This window comes from Phyllobates terribilis, unplaced genomic scaffold (genome assembly GCF_046119375.1).
Source record: "Phyllobates terribilis strain yellow unplaced genomic scaffold, ASM4611937v1 Scaffold_2__4_contigs__length_985480577, whole genome shotgun sequence".
NCBI classification, from domain to species: domain Eukaryota; kingdom Metazoa; phylum Chordata; class Amphibia; order Anura; family Dendrobatidae; genus Phyllobates; species Phyllobates terribilis.
The window spans coordinates 449,611,671-449,630,771 of NW_027362762.1; the positions used below are offsets into that span (position 1 = coordinate 449,611,671).

The 19,101-nt window shown below is 43.2% G+C and overlaps 1 protein-coding gene across 1 annotated transcript in view; it reads right to left on the minus strand.

Annotated features, from left to right (window-relative positions):
* INTS2 (integrator complex subunit 2) overlaps window positions 1–19,101 on the minus strand; it is an 84,422-nt gene that overhangs the window by 43,971 nt on the left and 21,350 nt on the right. Inside the window, exon 14 of the mRNA XM_073665495.1 lies at window positions 10,267–10,549. Within this exon, the coding sequence (XP_073521596.1) occupies window positions 10,267–10,549 (283 nt within the window). The remainder of the gene's footprint in view (window positions 1–10,266; window positions 10,550–19,101) is intronic.

A 19,101-nucleotide genomic window follows, 5' to 3' on the forward strand; every position in this document is an offset into this window, starting at 1 on the left:
TGACATTTTTACAATGTTCAAAGTTTGAATTTTTATGCCCTTAAATTAGAGCGATATGTCACACAAAATAGTTAATAAATAACATTTCCCATATGTCTACTTTACTTCAGCACAATTTTGGAACCAAATCATTATTTTTTTTATTAGGGAGCTATAAGGGTTAAAAGTTGACCAGCGATTTCTCATTTTTCTAACAAAATTTACAAAACCATTTTTTAAGGACCACATTACATTTGAAGTCACTTTGAGGGGTCTTTATGACAGAAAATACCCAAAAGTGACACCATTCTAAAAATTGCACCCCTCAAGGTGCTCAAAACCACATTCAGGAACTTTATTAACACTTCAGGTGCTTCGCAGGAATTTTTGGAATGTGGAAGAAAAAAATGAACATTTAACTTTTTTCACAAAAATGTTAATTTAGACCCAATTTTTTTTTATTCTCGCAGGGGTAACAGGAAAAAATGGACCCCAAAATTTGTTGTGCAATTTCCCCTGAAAAAGATACTCCATACGTGGGGAAAAAAACAGATACCCCATATGTGGGGAAAAATCACTGTTTGGGCGCACGGCAGGGCTCGGAAGGGAAGGCGCGCCATTTGACTTTTTGAACGTAAAATTTGCTTGAATAATTAGCGGACACCATGTTGCGTTTGGAGAGACCCTGATGTGCCTAAAACAGTCGAAACCCCCCACAAGTGACACCATTTTGGATACTAGACACCTCAGGGAACCTATCTAGATGTGTGGTGAGCACCCTGAACCCCCAAGTCCTTTACAGAAGTTTATAACATCGAGCCGTAAAATTAAAAAAAAAATCAAACTTTTTCCACAATTTTTTTATTTTCACAAGGGTAAGAGGATAAAATGGACCCCAAAAACTTTTGTGCAATTTCTCCTGAGTACGCCAATACCCCATATGTTGGGAAAATACAGTGTTTTGGCGCGCGGCAGAGTTCAGAAGGGAAGGAGCACTGTGTGACTTTTTGAATGCAAAATTGGCTGTAATCGAGAGCGGACGCCATGTCGCGTTTGGAGAGCCCCTGATATGCCTAAATAGTGGAAACCCCCCACAAGTGACCCCATTTTGGAAACTACACCCCTCAAGGATTTTATCAAGGGGTATAGTGAACATTTTGAACCCAGAGGTACGACACAGAATTTGATAACATTAGGTCATCATATTGAATAAGTTGTCATTAGTCTTGAGCGCAAGTGCTCGCTACTTGAGTTCGCATCGGGTACGCACCATGTATCGCGAGTGCTTGAGTGACATGCTCAAGTCCCCGCCCGCATGTTTCACGGTTGTTAGACACCCAAAAAAAAACATGAGGGGATCGCTTGTGCATGGCAGGCAATCCCCGCGAGGTCTTTTTGGCCAGGAAGCATATGGGGCGGAGACTTGAGCATGTCACTCGAGCACCCACGATACTCAGTGCATACCCGAGCACACAATGCAAACTCAAGTAGCGAGCACTTACGCTGAACACTAGTCGCCATATCGTCATTTTTTTTTTTAACTTTTTAAAAAAAACTCCCAACCCCAACCCTGGCCCTAACCCCAACCCTAGCCCTAACCCCAACCCTAGCCCTAACCCCAACCCTAGCCCTAACCCCAGGCACAACCCTAACCCCAGGCACAACCCTAACCCCAGGCACAACCCTAACCCCAGGCACAACCCTAACCCCAGCGTTTATTTTTTACGCCGTTCCTCGTGCGGTATAAGTGATTAAACAACTTTATTCTTCGGGTCGGTGTGATTACAGTGATACCAGAATCATATTGGGTTTTTATGATTGACAGCTGTCACACACTAAAGGACGCATTTTTTTGTAAAATCTAGTTTTTGCATTGCCATATTTTGCCCGACAAAGTCATGTGACTGCTTGTTTTTTGCGGGATGAGTTGACGTTTTTATTGGTGCCATTTTCAGGCACGTGACATTTTTTGATCGCTTTCTATTCAGATTTTTGGGAGGCAGAATAAACAAAAACCAACAATTCAGGAATTGTTGTTTTTTTTAAAAAAATTTTTATGCTGTTCCGCTTGTGGTAAAATTGATAAGGCAGCTTTATTCTTCGGGTCAGTACGTTTACAGCGGTACCACATTTATATAGTTTTTCTACACTGTGTGCAGAATTATTAGGCAAATCAGTATTTTGATCACATGATACTTTTTATACATGTTGTCCTACTCCAAGCTGCATAGGCTTGAGAGCCAGCTACCAATTAAGTAAATCTGGTGATGTGCATCACTGTAATGAGGAGGGGTGTTGACTAATGACATCAACACCCTATATAAGGTGTGCTTAATTATTAGGCAACTTCCTTTACTTTGGCAAAATGGATCAGAAGAGAGATTTGACAGGCTCTGAAAAGTCCAAATTGTGAGATGTCTTGCAGAGGGATGCAGCAGTCTTGAAATTTCCAAACTTTTGAAGCGTAATCACCGAACAATCAAGCGTTTCATGGCAAATAGCCAACAGGGTCGCAAGAAGTGTGTTGGCAAAAAAAGGCGCAAAATAACTGCCCATGAATTGAGGAAAATCAAGCGTGAAGCTGCCAAGATGCCATTCGCCACCAGTTTTGCCATATATCAGAGCTGCAACGTTACTGGAGTATCAAAAAGCACAAGGTGTGCGATACTCAGGGACATGGCCAAGGTAAGGAAGGCTGAAAAACGACCACCTTTGATCAAGAAACATAAGATAAAACGTCAAGAACGGGCCAAGAAATATCTTAAGACTGATTTTTCAAAGGTTTTATGGACTGATGAAATGAGAGTGACTCTTGATGGGCCAGATGGATGGGCCAGAGGCTGGATCAGTAAAGGGCAGAGAGCTCCACTCCGACTCAGACGCCAGCAAGGTGGAGGTGGGGTACTGGTATGTGCTGGTATCATCAAAGATGAACTTGTGGGACCTTTTCGGGTTGAGGATGGAGTGAAGCTCTACTGCCAGTTTCTGGAAGACAACTTCTTCAAGCAGTGGTACAGGAAGAAGTTGGTATCTTTCAAGAAAAACATGATTTTCATGCAGGACAATGCTCCATCACATGCATCCAACTACTCCACAGCGTGACTGGCCAGTAAAGGTCTAAAAGAAGAAAAAATAATGACATGGCCCCCTTGTTCACCTGATCTGAACCCCATAGAGAACCTGTGGTCCATCATAAAATGTGAGATCTACAGAGAGGGAAAACAGTACACCTGTCGGAACAGTGTCTGGGAGGCTGTGGTGGCTGCTGTTGATCGCAAACAGATCAAGTAACTGACAGAATCTATGGATGGAAGGCTGTTGAGGGTCATCATAAAGAAAGGTGGCTATATTGATCACTAATTTTTTTGGTTTTTGTTTTTGCATGTCAGAAATGTTTATTTCTAAATTTTGTGCCCTGATATTGGTTTACCTGGTGAAAATAAACAAGTAAGATGGGATTATATTTGGTTTTTATTAAGTTGCCTAATAATTCTGCACAGTAATAGTTACCTGCACAAACAGATATCCTCCTAAGATAGCCAAATCTAAAAAAAAAAACACTCCAACTTCCAAAAATATTAAGCTTGGATATTTATGAATCTTTTGGGTTGATTGAGAACATAGTTGTTGATCAATAATAAAAATAATCCTCTAAAATACAACTTGCCTAATAATTCTGCACACAGTGTATGTTTTGGCACATTTACTCAATAAAAGCTATTTTAATCGAAAAAAATATTTTTTTGCATCGCTTTATTCTGAGAGCTATAACTTTTATTTTTCGGCTCATGGAGCTGTATGGCGGCTTGTTTTTTGCGGGACAAGATGACATTTTCAGCGGTACCATTTTTATTTATAGTCGTCTTTTTGATCGCGTGTTATTACATTTTTTGTTTGGCGGTATGATAAAGCATTGTTTTTGCTTCGTTTTTTTATTTTTTTTACCGTGTTCACTGAAGGGGCTAACTAGTGGGACAGTTTTATAGGTCAGGTCGTTCCGGACGCGGCGATACCAAATATGTGTACTTTTATTCTTTTTTGTTTTTTTCATAATAATGCTCTGCGCATGACCAAAATATCTTCCTGTTGTCTGGTGACCCTGATGTTGTCATGACATCGGGTCGTCATGGAAACATCCGGGAAGCCGCGGCAGACAGCGCTGGAGGCCGGCAGGAGAGGCGAGTATCGCGATCACCTCCCCTTGCCACCACAATGCTGCGATCGACTTCGATCGCAGCATTGCGGGGGTATGTGTCGGGAGCGGTGCGGGACCACTCCCAGTACATAGCACAGGGTATCAGCTATGACAATCAGCTGACACCCGGCGGCGATCGCAAAGACATACTAATACATATCAGGCTCTTAAAGCCCAGGGAGCAGATACGTATTAGTACGTCTTGGGCTTTAAAGGGGTTAACAGATTTAGATTTGAATGAACCCCTTCCTCTATTAAATCACTAAGGTTCATCAAAAGTTCAACCACTCCGATCAAAGTCATGGCAGCAGGATATCAGTTGTATGTTTCAGCTATAACCCAATGTGGATGGCATCGGTACAACTCCTATGTCTGCATCGTACATTTATGGTGCTGTGCAGGAACTACATTCTGCCAACTGAGTAAGGCTATGTGCCCACGATGCAGAAATGAAGCAGAAAATTTCTGCAGCGTTTCTGCATCTCCCTTGCCAGAATACACGCGTATTCACATGCGTTTACGCATGCGGACTACAAGCACTTTCCAGGCGATAGCATCACTTGGAAAGTGCTTGACAACTAGGTCACACTATATAAATCCATGCAAACAGCATGGATTTATATAGTGTGACCGTAAAAAATAAAGCTATACTTACCGATCCCCCGCCGCGTGTTCTGCCGCGTGTGTTGTCGCGCTCCTTCCGGGTTGCCGGCATATCGCGAGACAGCCGGCGGTCAACATGACCGCGACGTCATCTCAGGTCCTGGAAGGAGAAGCGCTGCAGTGGCCGCCGGACAGGTGAATATAAACTTTATTTATTATTTTATTCTTTTTTTCACATGTACAATGGTACCCAGGTCTGGATGAGAGTCTCCTCTCCTCCAGACTTGAGTACCATACGCACATTGAAACGCATATTATCCGCGTGTACAAATGTACAGACACAGATATTATGCGTCTCAATGCAAGTCAATGGCGGCAATTCCGCTGCGCTTCCGCAAAATTAATGAACATGCTGCGGATTTATGAGCGCTGCAGAAACGCTGCGGAAAAATCCGCAGCATGTGCATTGACATTGCGAAATGCCATTGGGGACCATGGGGTGCGGATTACCATGCGTTTTTGATGCGTTTCCGTTGCGGAAATTCCTAAGGCTGTGTGCCCACGATGCGTTTTTAATGCGTTTCTTCAGCATTTTTGCAGCTGCGGAAACGCTGCGGAAATGCATGGTAGAAGGGCATTTCCGCTGCGGATTATCATTGTGGAAAAAAAAAGCAGCACTACCAATTATTTTGCGGAAGTGCTGCGTCTTCGCCGCCATTGACTTGCATTAGACCGCATGGATTACGCATCACTGTATATGTAGATGCGTAATCCAAGCATTCTAATGTGCAGATGGTACCCGGGTGTAGATGAGAGGAGAGTCTCATCCACACCCAGGTACCATTAAAAAATCTGTAAAAAAAAGAATAAAATAAAACATAAATGTATATTTACCTTCTGGCGGCCAGCGGTGCGCTCCTCCTTGCTTCCCGGCACTTTGCAGTGGATTGAAGGACCTGCGCTGACGTCAAGAGTCATGTGACGGGTCACGCGACGCTGACGTCAGCAGGTCTTTCAATCCACCGCTGTTGGCAAGGGAGAACGGAGTGTAAAGCAGGACACCGGGGGCCATCGGAGAGTAAGTATACATTTATTTTTTTATTTTTAACTACTCTCTCGGTCACACTATATAAATCCATGCAGTTTGCATGGATTTATATAGTGTGACTTAGTTGTCACAAGCACTTTCCAAGTGATGCTAATCACTTGGAAAGCGCTTGTCAATCCGCATGCGGAAATGTCAGTGAATAATGCTCCATTTCCGCATGTCCCTGGCAGGAAAACGCATGTACAATCCGCATGTACAATCCACATGCTTTTTTTTCTGCCAGGGAGATGCAGAAACGCTCAGGAAAAAAACCTGAGCATTTCTGCATCGTGGGCACATAGCCTAAATGTACAGAACAGTACAAGTAGGGGTTTAACTATAAACAGTATTTAAAGCACACCTGTCGGTAGGTTTGTGCTTCGTAAACTACATACACTGTCAGGTGGGCGACATTACACTGAGAAAAATGCAGCAGGCAAATTTATTTTTCCTCTAGCAAAATGGAGCACGTGCTTGAGCAATAACATCTCTCGGCAACCGAAAACTGCTACTGCACATGCGCGGTCAGCCATTTTGGGGCATGTAAATTTCCCTTTGGCACAGAAATTACAAAGGCAGTATTTAAAATAGTAGGCAGGTCACTGACAGCACAGTGACCTGTCAGAAGCCAGAGCTAGCAATACATAATGAGAGCACCAGTTACAGCCCCTCCCAAAAGTCCACCCCGAAGCACAAGCATATCATTATGGCAGAAATGAAAATAAAGATTATAAAAGAACCACTGGATGGATTTCATCAACAAAGGTATCATTTTACTCAGTGTAATGGTGCCCTCCCGACAGTGTATGTGGTTTACTAAGCACAATCCTGCTGACAGGTGCACTTTAAAAAGAGAGAATGACATCTAAATTATGTTTTTTTTTTATCAATTATTTACAACATTCTAATAAACGGAATTGGATATTTCAGTCCATGTGATAAATTTAAGGGAATCAGTTGACATTTTTTTGCTATGTAATCTGAAGACAGCATGATGTAGGGGTTAAAACACTGAATTCAGCGATGTGTCACTTATCAAGCTGTTTGCTGTCTACTTACAATGAAGGTTTTATCACTAGGACATTATCATTGCTGTGAATAGCTGTCCTGTGAGCACTGGTCTTACTCCGCCTCCTCCTGTGATGAGCAGCTCACTTTCGATAGACAATGTAAATAAAGAGTCTGGTATGGGCAGGGTTAGCTTTCTGAGCTGTATGCTGTTTACATGCAATTAAGGTTTTAACACTAGGAGATTCACTGCTGGACTACAACAGCACGACCACGCCCCCTCCTGTGATAAATAGCTCACTGTCAATAGACTATGAACATAGAGAGCCTTGTGTGGACAGGGTTACCTTTCTGAGTTCTGCTACATGATACATCCAAAAACTCTGATTGTGTCACAACTCCTGCACCCAGTAAACTTAGTGATACATCGCTGGAATCAGGGTCTCTTTTCCTACATTATGCTGATCTCAGAAGAGGAAGCAAAAACCTGGAGACAGATTCTTTTTAATTAACTGTTCTCAACTAGTTTACAAAGTCTTTGGTCCAAACAGAGCAACATAAAATCAATAGGTTATAAAATAATTTATCACAAATAGTTTGCAGGTGTGAAGAGACTATAACAGTATATAGCCCACTGAGAAATGATAACAGTGGCTAGTTGTGCTGGAGATTTAAAGGGACTATCAGTAAAATCAACCCTCCTAAACAGTCTATATGGCCATGTAGGTCATGGGAAGCTGAATAAAATGAAATCTGTGATCCGATGTCTTATTCCAGAGAAATCCATGTTTTTCTTACATGTAAATGAGCTGTTCAGATCTATGGGCCGTACACTGATCTGGATGGGAATCTGCCTCCAGAGTTTATTTTAAATAAAAAGGGAATGTTACCAGTGTGATACATGTAACTAACACAGAACAGTAGAACTGAACTTTGTCTTCTTATAAACCCATTTGGTGCAGCTCTCACAGCTCTGCCGTATTGTAACACCAGCTGCCTGAGAGATAAAACCTGAGAGGAACCAGCAGATGTGTCAGTTATAAATCACACACAGCTCAGCAGTGAGATCAGGAGAGCGGTCATTACACATCACACTGGTAACCATTAGACATCACACTGGTAATGTCCCCTTCTATTAAAAATAAAATCTAGAGGCAGATTCTCATGCAAATCAGTGTCTGACCCATAGCCATAAACAGCTCATTTTCATATAAGAAAAATTAGGATTTCTCTGGAATAAGACATCAAATCACAGATATCAGAATACCATTTTACTCAGCTTTCTATGACCTGCATGCCCAGATAGAGGATTTAGGAGAGTTGATACTACTGACAGATTCCCTTTAACATTGAATGTTAGAGCTGCATGAAGTTTATAACTTCTTGTATTTTTGTGGGTTTCTTAGGGTTACTCTGATTTCCAAAATATAACTGATAAGCCAATTAACATATAAAATGTAGGAAATCAAATCACACTAGTGATAATGTGAGAGATTATGATGTATATAAGCAACCGAAAATAAAATAATGAAAATTAAAAATAACACGTCCCCAAGTAAAAAAAATACACATAAAAAAAAAATATATATAGTATTATAGAGGGGTAAAATGTTGTCAGGTACAAGACTAAGAAAAGCTCAACTGGTATTGGTGATGATACACACGTGGTCAACATTGTTGGTACCCCTCGTTTAATAAAAGCACAATGGTTACAGAAATAACTTGAATCTGATAAAAGTAATAAATTAAAAATCTATGAAAATTAACAAATGAAAGTCAGACATCGCTTTTCAACCCTGCTTCCACAGAATTTTAAAAAAAATTAAACTCATGAAATAGGCTTGGACAGAAATGATGGTACCCCTGAAAATAATGTGACAAAGGGGACATGTTAAGGAAAGTTGTGTCCACTAATTAGCATCACGGGTGTCTACAATCTTGTAATCAGTCAGTGGAACTGTACATAGGGGTACAGATACTCACTGTGCTGTTTGGTGAGATGGTGTGTACCACACTCATCATGGACCAAAGGAAAGTTGTCCCAGGAGATTAGAAAGAAAATTATAGACAAGCATGTTAAAGGAAAGATTATAAGACCATCTCCAAGCAGCTTGATGTTCCTGTGACTACAGTTACACATATTATTCAGAAATTTAAGATTTATGGGACTGTAGCCAACCTCCCTGGACGTGGCCGCAGGAGGAAAATTGATGACAAATCAAAGAGACGGATAATACGAATGGTAACAAAAGAGCCCAGGATAACTTTTAAAGAGATTAAAGGTGAACTTCAAGCTCAAGGAACATCAGTGTCAGATCGCACCATCCGTCGTTGTTTGATCCAAAGTGGATATCATGGGAGATGACCAAGGAGAACACCATTGTTGAAAAAAAAAATCATAAAAAAGCCAGACTGGAATTTGCCAAACTACATGTTGACAAACCACAAAGCTTCTGAGAGAATGCCCTATGGACAGATGAGACAAAAATGGACGTTTTTGGCAAGGCACATCAGCTCTATGTTCACAGACGGAAAAATTAAGCATATCAAGAATGAACACTGTCCCTACTGTAAAACATGGAGGAGGCTCTGTTATGTTCTGCGGCTGCCTTGCCGCATCTGGCACAGGGTGTCTTGAATCTGTGCAGGGTACAATGAAATCTCAAGACTATCAAGGGATACTAGAGAGAAATATGCTGCCCAGTGTCAGAAAGCTTGGTCTCAGTCGCAGGTCATGGGTCTTGCAACAGGATAATGACCCAAAACACACAGCTAAAAACACACTTAAGAATGGCTAAGAGGAAAACATTGGACTATTCTGAAGTGGCTTTTATGAGCCCTGACCTAAATCCTATTGAGCATCTTTGGAAAGAGCTGAAACATGCCGTCTGGAAAAGGCAACCTTCAAACACGAGACAACTGGTGCAGTTTGCTCATGACGAGTGGGCCAAAATACCTGTCGAGAGATGCAGAAGTCTCATTGACAGTTACAGGAATCGTTTGATTGCAGTGATTGCCTCAAAAGGTTGTTCAACAAAATATTAAGTTAAGAAGAACCATCATTTCTGTCCAGGCCTATTTCATGAGTTTAATTTTTTTTTAATTCTGTGGAAGCAGGGTTGAAAAGCAATGTCTGACTTTCATTTGTTCATTTTCAAAGTTTTTTAATTTATTATTACTTTTGTCAGATTCAAGTTATTTCTGTGACCATTGTTGATTTTTCTTCTTTCATTAAAAGAGGGGTACCAACAATTTTGACCACGTGTGTATGCGAGCACTAGACCGATATGAAAGTGCTGAAACACTGCACAAGATTTCACTGCAGATATATTTTTACAAGGGAAAATAACTAATAGTTAATATTTTATGAACAAATAGAATAGAAATTACCTACCTAATGTTTTTGAATTAGCTAGTAGAGCTTCTTCATAAGAGAGAAGGTAATAGAGTAAAAGCAACTGAGTAGTAATTTTGCTTTGTTGGTTTTGACGCAAATTCTCCCCTGTATGACACTGGAAAACCTTCAATATTTCTTGCTCTGTGATTGGTTTATTGGTGGCCTCTGGGCTGGATTTCGAGGCAGGAGTAATTATTGAGTTAATGTACACGTCAACAAGTGGAATGAGCTGCTGATGTAGAGGAGTAGTTGTCTCACAAATCTGAGTGTAGATCCAGTCCTAAAACAATTTATAGTTTATAGTAAGATATCACCTTGGTTAGTTTCACTCACAACTACAATATATATCATTTTTTTCTTAACAGTACTGGCCTTTGAGGCACTTATGGCTTATGAAAACCTTTGTGGATACTATGGTATTTTCCAGATAGAAAATTTATAGTCCATCAGTATGTGATCAGTACTTGATTCACAATTGTCCCACCAATGAGTACAAGACCTCACCATGATTCCATCCTTGCAACATTCGCAAGCAATTGGCTCGTTAATGTAACTGGGTCTCGAATGCAATAAAGATTACTAAAAGTTATGAATTGGACTGTGCTGCAGAGAAGAAATTACCACATATAAATTCAGCTGCGCTGCTCAGCTGCTGCAGTGAAAAACACTACGGTATATAAAATTGGGCTGTGCCGCACAGCTGCTCTAGTGAAGAAAGCTCATGAATTAGGCCATGCTGCAGTGAAGAAATTCTATAAATTAATCTGTGCTGCAGTGAAAAATTAAATTGGGCTTTTCTGCAAAAGTAGCTCATGAACTGGGCTGTGCTGCACAGGTACTGCATTAAAGAAACGACATGAATGAAATGTAAAGAAAAGACATGAATGAAAAGTTATTAATTGGGCTGTGCTGCGCAGGTACTACAGTAAAGAAATGTCATGGTTAACCAAGTAGAAACTCCTCTAGTGCTTTCAAAACACAAATAAGATTTTTGGAATTTTGTTATCTAGCATATCACCATATCTCTGCAATTATAAGAAATAAAAGTGGTCAACAGGTAGCTAAAAATACGAACAAAACATGTCACTAAGATTTAGTATTACTTATTAACTGCTTTGGGTCCTACCTCTTGGGCACCCATCAATCACTAGAAAATATGAGGACCCATGTCTACTTAGCAGTTTTTTTGCATACTAATTATGCAAATTAAAGTGGAAATAAAACCATTTACATTTTCAATAATGTCAACAAATTTTATAAATCCCCACTCCAGAATGATTGTTTTTTTTTTCTGCATAATGACCTGTAGTTTTTATTGGTAACATTTTGGAATACATGCAACATTTTGAGCACATTTAATTGTATTCTTTTGTGAAACAAGATGAACAAAAACAGCAATTCCAGGATTGTATTTATATATTTTTTCTGCCGTTCACCATGCGAGATAAATATTACAATAGTTTTTGGGTCGTGCTATATGTCTTTTTTGGGTACGTTACCTTTTCCCTGAATTATACTATTTTGAGGGGGAAATGGGAAAACAAAAACACACATTTAAAAAAAATTACATATTTATTATTCCCACAATGGGACTTGAACAGGTTATCTTTTGATTACATAGATAATACACTGCAGTACTTATGTAGTGCAGTGTATTATCTTAGCCTATCAGGTTTACACAGACAGACAAGTCTATTAGACCTTACTCCTGGCAGCATCCAATAGGCTTTTGAACATCGCCAACACACAGGTCATTGTTAGTCCTCTGGTTGTCATAACAGCTTATCGGCACACCACAATCATGCTTTAGAAAGCTGATTGGAATAGAGTTACAACTGGCCATAGAAATTGTAGTGAAAGCTTAGCAGTATAGCACAATGTGAAGTTGCGCACTTTTAGCAACTTTTGGCATTTTAACACTAGACTCAACCAACTTCATCATGGAGGGATGGACTGGCAATGTAAAGGTGTTGCTGGGACTTGTCTTTGAAAGAGCTACACACACTTCTAAATAATTTGGGGGGTGAAATGCTGCTGCCAGATTCCCTGGAGATGTGCACATTTTCAAATGCATGTTCTGTGTGACAGCACGACCAGAACTTCTACTCAATTGTGTGGTTTTATTTTAGTATTGTCTGTGCTGTATTAGCTCAGTGTACCTTAAACGTTCATCTTAGGCTAAGTTCACACGATGCGTTTTTGCGGCGGTTTTCCTGCTGCAGAAAAGCTGCGAAAACTCTTGTAATAGGTCTGCCAGCTGTAGCAATGGTAATCCGGATGTGCTATGCACGATGCAGAAATTTCCGCTCCGGATTACTATTGCGGTAAAAACCGCAGCATGGCCATTTCCTGCGCGATCCCGTCGCATATTCGTGCCCAACTGACTTGCATTGAACCACAGCAAACCCGCAGGTATAATATCAATATCTGCAAATTTGCTGCGTCTCAATTACAGCCAACGGCCGCGAATTCACGTTGGATACGCGGTGCGGGTGGTACCCGGGTCGGGAGAGGAGGACTACAACTCCTCTTATCCGACCGCCGCTCCCGCTGAGAACAGCGAGTGCAGCGTGGATGGGAGGAGCAGTAGTCTGCTCTGCCCAGCCTGCGTGCCCGTGTGTAAAAAAAAAAAAAAAAAAAAAAAAAAAAAAAGACGTAGTTACTTACCAGTAACGGGATTTCTCAGAGCCCAAGACGGCACCACGGAGAGAGGGGATCCGCCCTTCAAGGACAGGAAACCTACAGATAAAAAGGGGCGGTACCTCTCTCCCGCATCAGTTGTTTACAGAGCACTAGAGGACCTCCAGGTTAATAACACAATATACAACATTATTTCGATGCTTATTAGGAACACCATGTGACTACGTATAAACTATAAAAGTGAGTGTGCACACCAACGCGTGAAGGGAGGGAATGTACAGGTGCCATCATGGGCTCTGAGAAATCCCGGTAAGTAACTACGTCTTTCTCCTTCCCCCATGATGGCACCATGGAGAGAATTACAGAGAAATGCAACGTTAGGGAGGGACCACTACTTCCAGAACCCTTCTACCAAAAGTAAGGTCTGAAGAAGAGGCTAGGTCCAGCCGATAATGAATAAAGAATATAGAGGGAGATTAACATGTAGCGGGTCTACATATCTGTTCTATCCAAGCCCCAGCTCTTTCCGCCCAGGAGGCTGCCACTGCTCTTGTTGAATGAGCCTTCAGATTCTCCGGGGTGGCTTCCCCACGTGAGGAGTATGACAGGGTGATGGTGTCTCTTATCCATCGCGCCAACTTACCTTTAGAAGGTTTCCGCACCTTCCGACGTCCCTGAAAGCACACAAAGAGAGAGCCCTGTCCTTCCTACACTCTTGCGTGGCCGCTGGGTACTGGACTAGGCACCTTCTGACGTCTAGTGTATGCAAGTCCCTTTCTCCCTTGATTTTGGGATTGGAGCAAAAGGAAAGGCCTGCAGATAGTGCCTGGATATCGCTGACTCTACGCGCTGATGTGAGTGCTACTAGGAGTGATGTTTTAAGGGACTGGGTTCTTAGAGATGTGTCTGCTAAGGGCTTGAAAGGAGGTTTGGTTTGAGCTGTGAGGACAAGTATAGATCCCAAGGATGACGCGTGTTCTGAGAGGGGATAGGTCTAGATCTGGCAAATGCCTTGATGAACCTAGATATCTATCCATTTGTAGCCAGGTCGCAGTTTTATAGGGCTCCTAATGCTACTGAACTTTCAAGGTACTTGTAGCTAGACCCTTTTCCAATCCCTTCTGCAGAAATTCTAAAATCGCTGACAATGGAACCCCTCCATCCAACCAGGAACAAGACGATGAAAGGAACTTCCTCCAAGTTTTATATAAAGTCTGGTGGTTACTGGCTTTCTACTTTGTAGTAGCGTGGAGGTTATAATTTTGTGAAAAATCCTTATTCCTCAGGGAGAGCCCTTTCAAATTCCAGGCTGTCATGTGCAAGTTTTTCACCTGAGGATGATAAACTGGCCCCTGAGAAAGAAGGTCCGGAAGTTCCGGAAGAACCCAGGGGTTGGAGATAGACATCATCCTCAGCCAAGAGAACCATGTCCTCTTCGGCCAGAAGGGGGCTATTAAGATTACCTTTGCTCTGTCCTCCCTGATCTTTTTCAAAACTGCCGGAATCAGGGCAAATTGAAGGAAAAGAATAGCCTAGAGGGGAATGCCATGGAATCGTGAAGGCGTCCAACTGTACGTGGTTCCCTTTGGGGTCTATTGAGCAGAACGCCTCCACTTTCCGGTTCTGACTGTTGGCGAATAGGTCTATGATAGGACGTCCCCACATCTCCGTGATCTGATTGAACACGGATTCTTTCAGTTCCCACTCGCCCTGTCTCAGCTGGGTTCTGCTCAGGTAGTCTGCCCTGTGATTTTCTATCCCTCTTATGTGGAGGGCCGATAGCTGGAAGCAATCTGAAGTCCCTAACTGAAAGATAGACTCTGTCACTAGCATCAGAGGACAGGACCGGTACCCCTGGTGGTTCAGGTAAGCTACTGCAACCTGGTTGTCTGAAAAAACTCGGTGGAGACCACGCAAAGTGTCCAGGAATTCCAAAAGGGCGAATTCCACGGCTAGCAGCTCCTTCATGTTTGAGGATGCTAAACTCAGGTCATCTGTCCAAACCCCCTGAGCTAACTGGTCGTTCCAGTGAGCCCCCAAGCCTCTGGGGCTTGCATCTGTGGTCAGGATCTTGATGGACTGAAATCACCCACCGAATACCCCGGGTCAAATTGTCCATCCTCATTCACAATCCCACAAAAACCTAGTTTAACGACAAGGTTAGCTGACCTAAATGCCCGTTTAGCTTTCGGCTCCTCGAATTACTGCAACTGTCTGGTATGTATCTGAGACCATTGAACGGCCGGAAAACAGGCCATAATGGAACCAAGAAGGGACATAGATTTTGGTAGAGACATCGATGGGTGATCCTATATACGAGAAATCTGAGCTATGATCTTTTGATTCTTGATTTTTTGAGTCTAATATGATGCCTAGATATTCCTGTACTTGATTCAGCTCGGTTCTGGATTTTTTTTATTTATTTATTTTTTAGATTTAAAAGCCAGCCTAAGCTGCTCAAGGAATCCATGACCTTTTTTAGTTGGTCACTGCAATGCTGGAAAGAACTGCCTGTTGTCAGAAAATCGTCCAGGTATGGGACAATCAGTACGTCTTGTTCTTTCAGGTGTGCAGTTACCTCCAAAATTATTTTGGTAAATACAATTGGGGCTATGGGTATAGCCGTACACTGGTAGTGCTTGACCCCCCCCCCCATAGATATTGCTACCCTGAGGAACTTATGATAATCCTTGTGGATAGGGACGTGATAGTAAGCGTCCTTTAAGTCCAGAACCGTCATGAAACAGTCCTGAAACAGTATTTTTACTGTCATCTTTATTGGCTCCATTTTGAAGGTTTGAACCTTCAACAGCTTGTTCAATTTTTTGAGATTTACAATTGTCCTGTAAGTCCCGTCCGGTTTTCTCCTCAGGAAAAGAGGGGAGTGGAAAACTTTGCCTTTTCCCTGGGAAGGGACTTCTTGAAGGGCTGCTTTCTCTATCAGGCCTAGAACTTCCTGCTCCAAGACTGGCAGCTCTTCATTTGAGGGCCTTTTGGGAGTCCCTATGAAATTTGGATGGGAAATTTGAGTGGAATTGGAATTTCAGCCCTGATTTTATTATGTTTAGGATCCAGGAGCTGTAGGATATTCCTTCCCAGGTCGGAAGAAACAAGGATAGCCTTCCCCCTACCCGGGGAAAACCTTCATTGTGAGGGCTTTCTATTATCATTGGGGGGTCCGCTGAACAGGAATCCTTTGGCCTTTCTCCTTCTATACTTCCACTTATCCTGGTCCCTGGGGGGGTTTCCTACGGATATATTTCTTACTCCCAAAAGATTTCCTATTGTTGGACAGGACAGGGAAACGTTTTTCCTTATCCCCGGCTTTGTCCCGGATATCGTCCAGAGTAGGACCAAACAAAAAATTCGCCCTCACAGGGAATGGAGCATAATCTTGACTTTGTCTGGCGATTTCCCGGCCAACATTTAAGCCAGATGGCCAGTCGGGCTGTATTGGAAAAACTTGTTGCCCTGGCTGCTAACCTGACCGAGTCAGCCAAGGCATCTGCCAAAAAAACAGCAGCTCCTTTCGTTACAGGGATTGAATCTAATATAGTATCCCTCAAAGTTTTTTTCCTCCAAGTGTGTTTTTAACTGATCCAACCAGACCATCAAAGATCTGGCCAAACAAACGGCTGCTACCGCGGGACTCAACTCTCCCCCAGTGGCTTCCCATAAAGCTTTTAAGAAGGTGTCTGCTTTTTTGTCCATAGGATCTTTTAGTACCCCCATATCCTCAAATGGAAAAGAAAAATTTTTGGAGGCCTTAGTTATGACCACATCCAGTTTTGGCGCTTTTTCCCAGAGGGAACATACTGAGACATCAAATGGGTATTTTCTCTTTGGGAATAAAAGGCCCCTTCTCTCTGGTCTTTTTTACTCTTTTTTAATTAAAGAGTGGAATTTCTCTTTAAGGGATAAAGGTTTTTGTTTTTTTTGTTCTAGACCCTCAAACATTATATCTTGGACAGATCTTTTGTGACGGCGGTCAGTCAGCCCCATAGTTGCCCTGACGGCCTTGATGAGACCATCTGTTTCTTCTATGGGAAAGCAGCTACGCCCGCTTCTATTCCTACAGGAGGATGACGGATGAACTGGACAGATCTGAACCTTCATCAGCCTCAGGGCTACTGGATCCAGATTCAGGGACACATATTTGGGTTTTTTCTGTTTTTCCCCCTTCCCCTGGAGGGACCTAACCGTGTCTTCTACCTGTGACTTATAATTGACCTAAGTTCTGAAGCAAACTTTGGGGTCTCTTCACAAATCGTCTGCTCTATACAAGAGCCGCAGAGTCACTTTTCCCATGTAGTGGGTAACTCTTCTGTGCAAAGTGCACAGGTCCTATGTTTTGTCTTGCCCATACTTTTCCTTCCCTAATGAGAGAAGAGAAAAAAGGGGGGACCCAATTATAAGGTGAACTTTCACGAAGATCCCTTACCATTCAGACGGAAGAAGAGGTACCGGGTTAGGAGGAGGAACAGTTTTTGTAGGCGGGTTCTCGCTTGGCTTTGGCGCCGCGCTGACGTCCTTGCTGTGCTGGGACGATCTGCGGAAAGCCCACTCCCGCTGTTACCACGCTCGTGATGACTGGAAGAGTCCTCCTGACGTCCTGCTTCCATATCAAGCTTCTTCCTCTGCTGCGACTGAGGCTGACATGGTGAAGGGGGTGGTAGTGGCCATGATTGGGAATGCAGGACCTCCTGGTGCTCCTGTTCACTCTTGACCGAAAGACTGCCAGAGCTCCATCAGAAGCCCTCTGCAGTGCTCTCTGGTGAGATATATAGATATAGATATAGATATATATATATATATATATATATATATATATACACACCTGGTCTCCTCCCCATCTGCTGCTTTTTTTTTTAACTGAGCGAAAATCACGCCCTCATATCCCTTTCCTAATGGACGCCATGCATCTGCCCCCGGAAGGTGTCCCCGCAACTAACGCCTGATGGACTCCCAGTCAGTCTTTGCGGCGCTGCGTCAGCAGGGGGCGCGCCCACCATGGGAGTGACCGCGTCATAGGGGCGCATCACGCCCGCCCACGGTAGGAGCGCGCAGCATCATGGGCATGGCGTATCATGGGGGCGTGTCACTCCTGCGCGCGCACTGGAACCCCGGAAGTTCCTTGCACGTCTTTTCAGGGCGACCTCAGCTCACCGCCGCCGCCATGAAGATCCAGGGAGAGGTAGCATGTGCATAGCTCCATCTTCCGCTACCTCTTCCCCCGCACACCCTAGAGGCCCACTGACCCCAGCAGAACCCCGCTGCCTGAGTCAGACTGGTCGGGCCCGCCTCCAACGAGGATTCATCTTCTTGGCACATAGCTTTCTTCTTATACGGGTATGCCGTACTGCAGGTTCCCCGTCAAGGACAGGAAACCAACTGATGCGGGAGAGAGGTACCACCCTTTTTATCTGTAGGTTTCCTGTCCTTGAAGGACGGATCCCCTCTCTCCGTGGTGACGTCATAGGGGAAGGAGAAAATCTTATACTAACCTGTCCGACGGCACCCGGTGTCATCCTCGTCCCCGGCGGTGATCCTCTCCACCCGGCAGTACACTGCGGGAGCGCGCGCGCTCCCGAAGTGTACCGAGCTGCCAGGACCTGCGCTGACTTCAGGTGACCATCAGCTGATCAGTGACGGCAGCGATCAGCTGATCGGTCACGTGACTGATCAGCTGATGCTCACCTGACCCTGGGAACATTCGCAGGAATGTTCCCAGGGTGGTAAGCTCACCAGGGCTGATCAGCTGATCTTCAGCTGATAAACCCCAGTGACCTCCTGCAGCATGTATACTGATAAGGGTGATCTTACAGCCCTGTCAGTATACAGTGCTGTCTTCTACAGCAGAGACATCAGTAATGGCTGTAGAAGTGACCCGGACAGTCGTGGGACACGCTTTGGCGCAATTGTGGACTGCGTCGTTGATGGCGGACAGGTGAGGGATATGGTTGTTTGTTATTTTACATTTTTTTTTCAGAAGATTGATGGCTTTGCGGACAGAGTAATAAAAAACACACGGTTCTACAATTTTTTTTTATTTAATTAAAATACTTTATTCTGCCCGTGTCTTTTACTGAAAAAGCGGCGACTATTTTACTACGCGGTTAGTAATGGGGGAGCCAATACAAAGTTGACGTGAACACCAACCCAATTACCCCACTCTCCACCGGTACAGGGCAG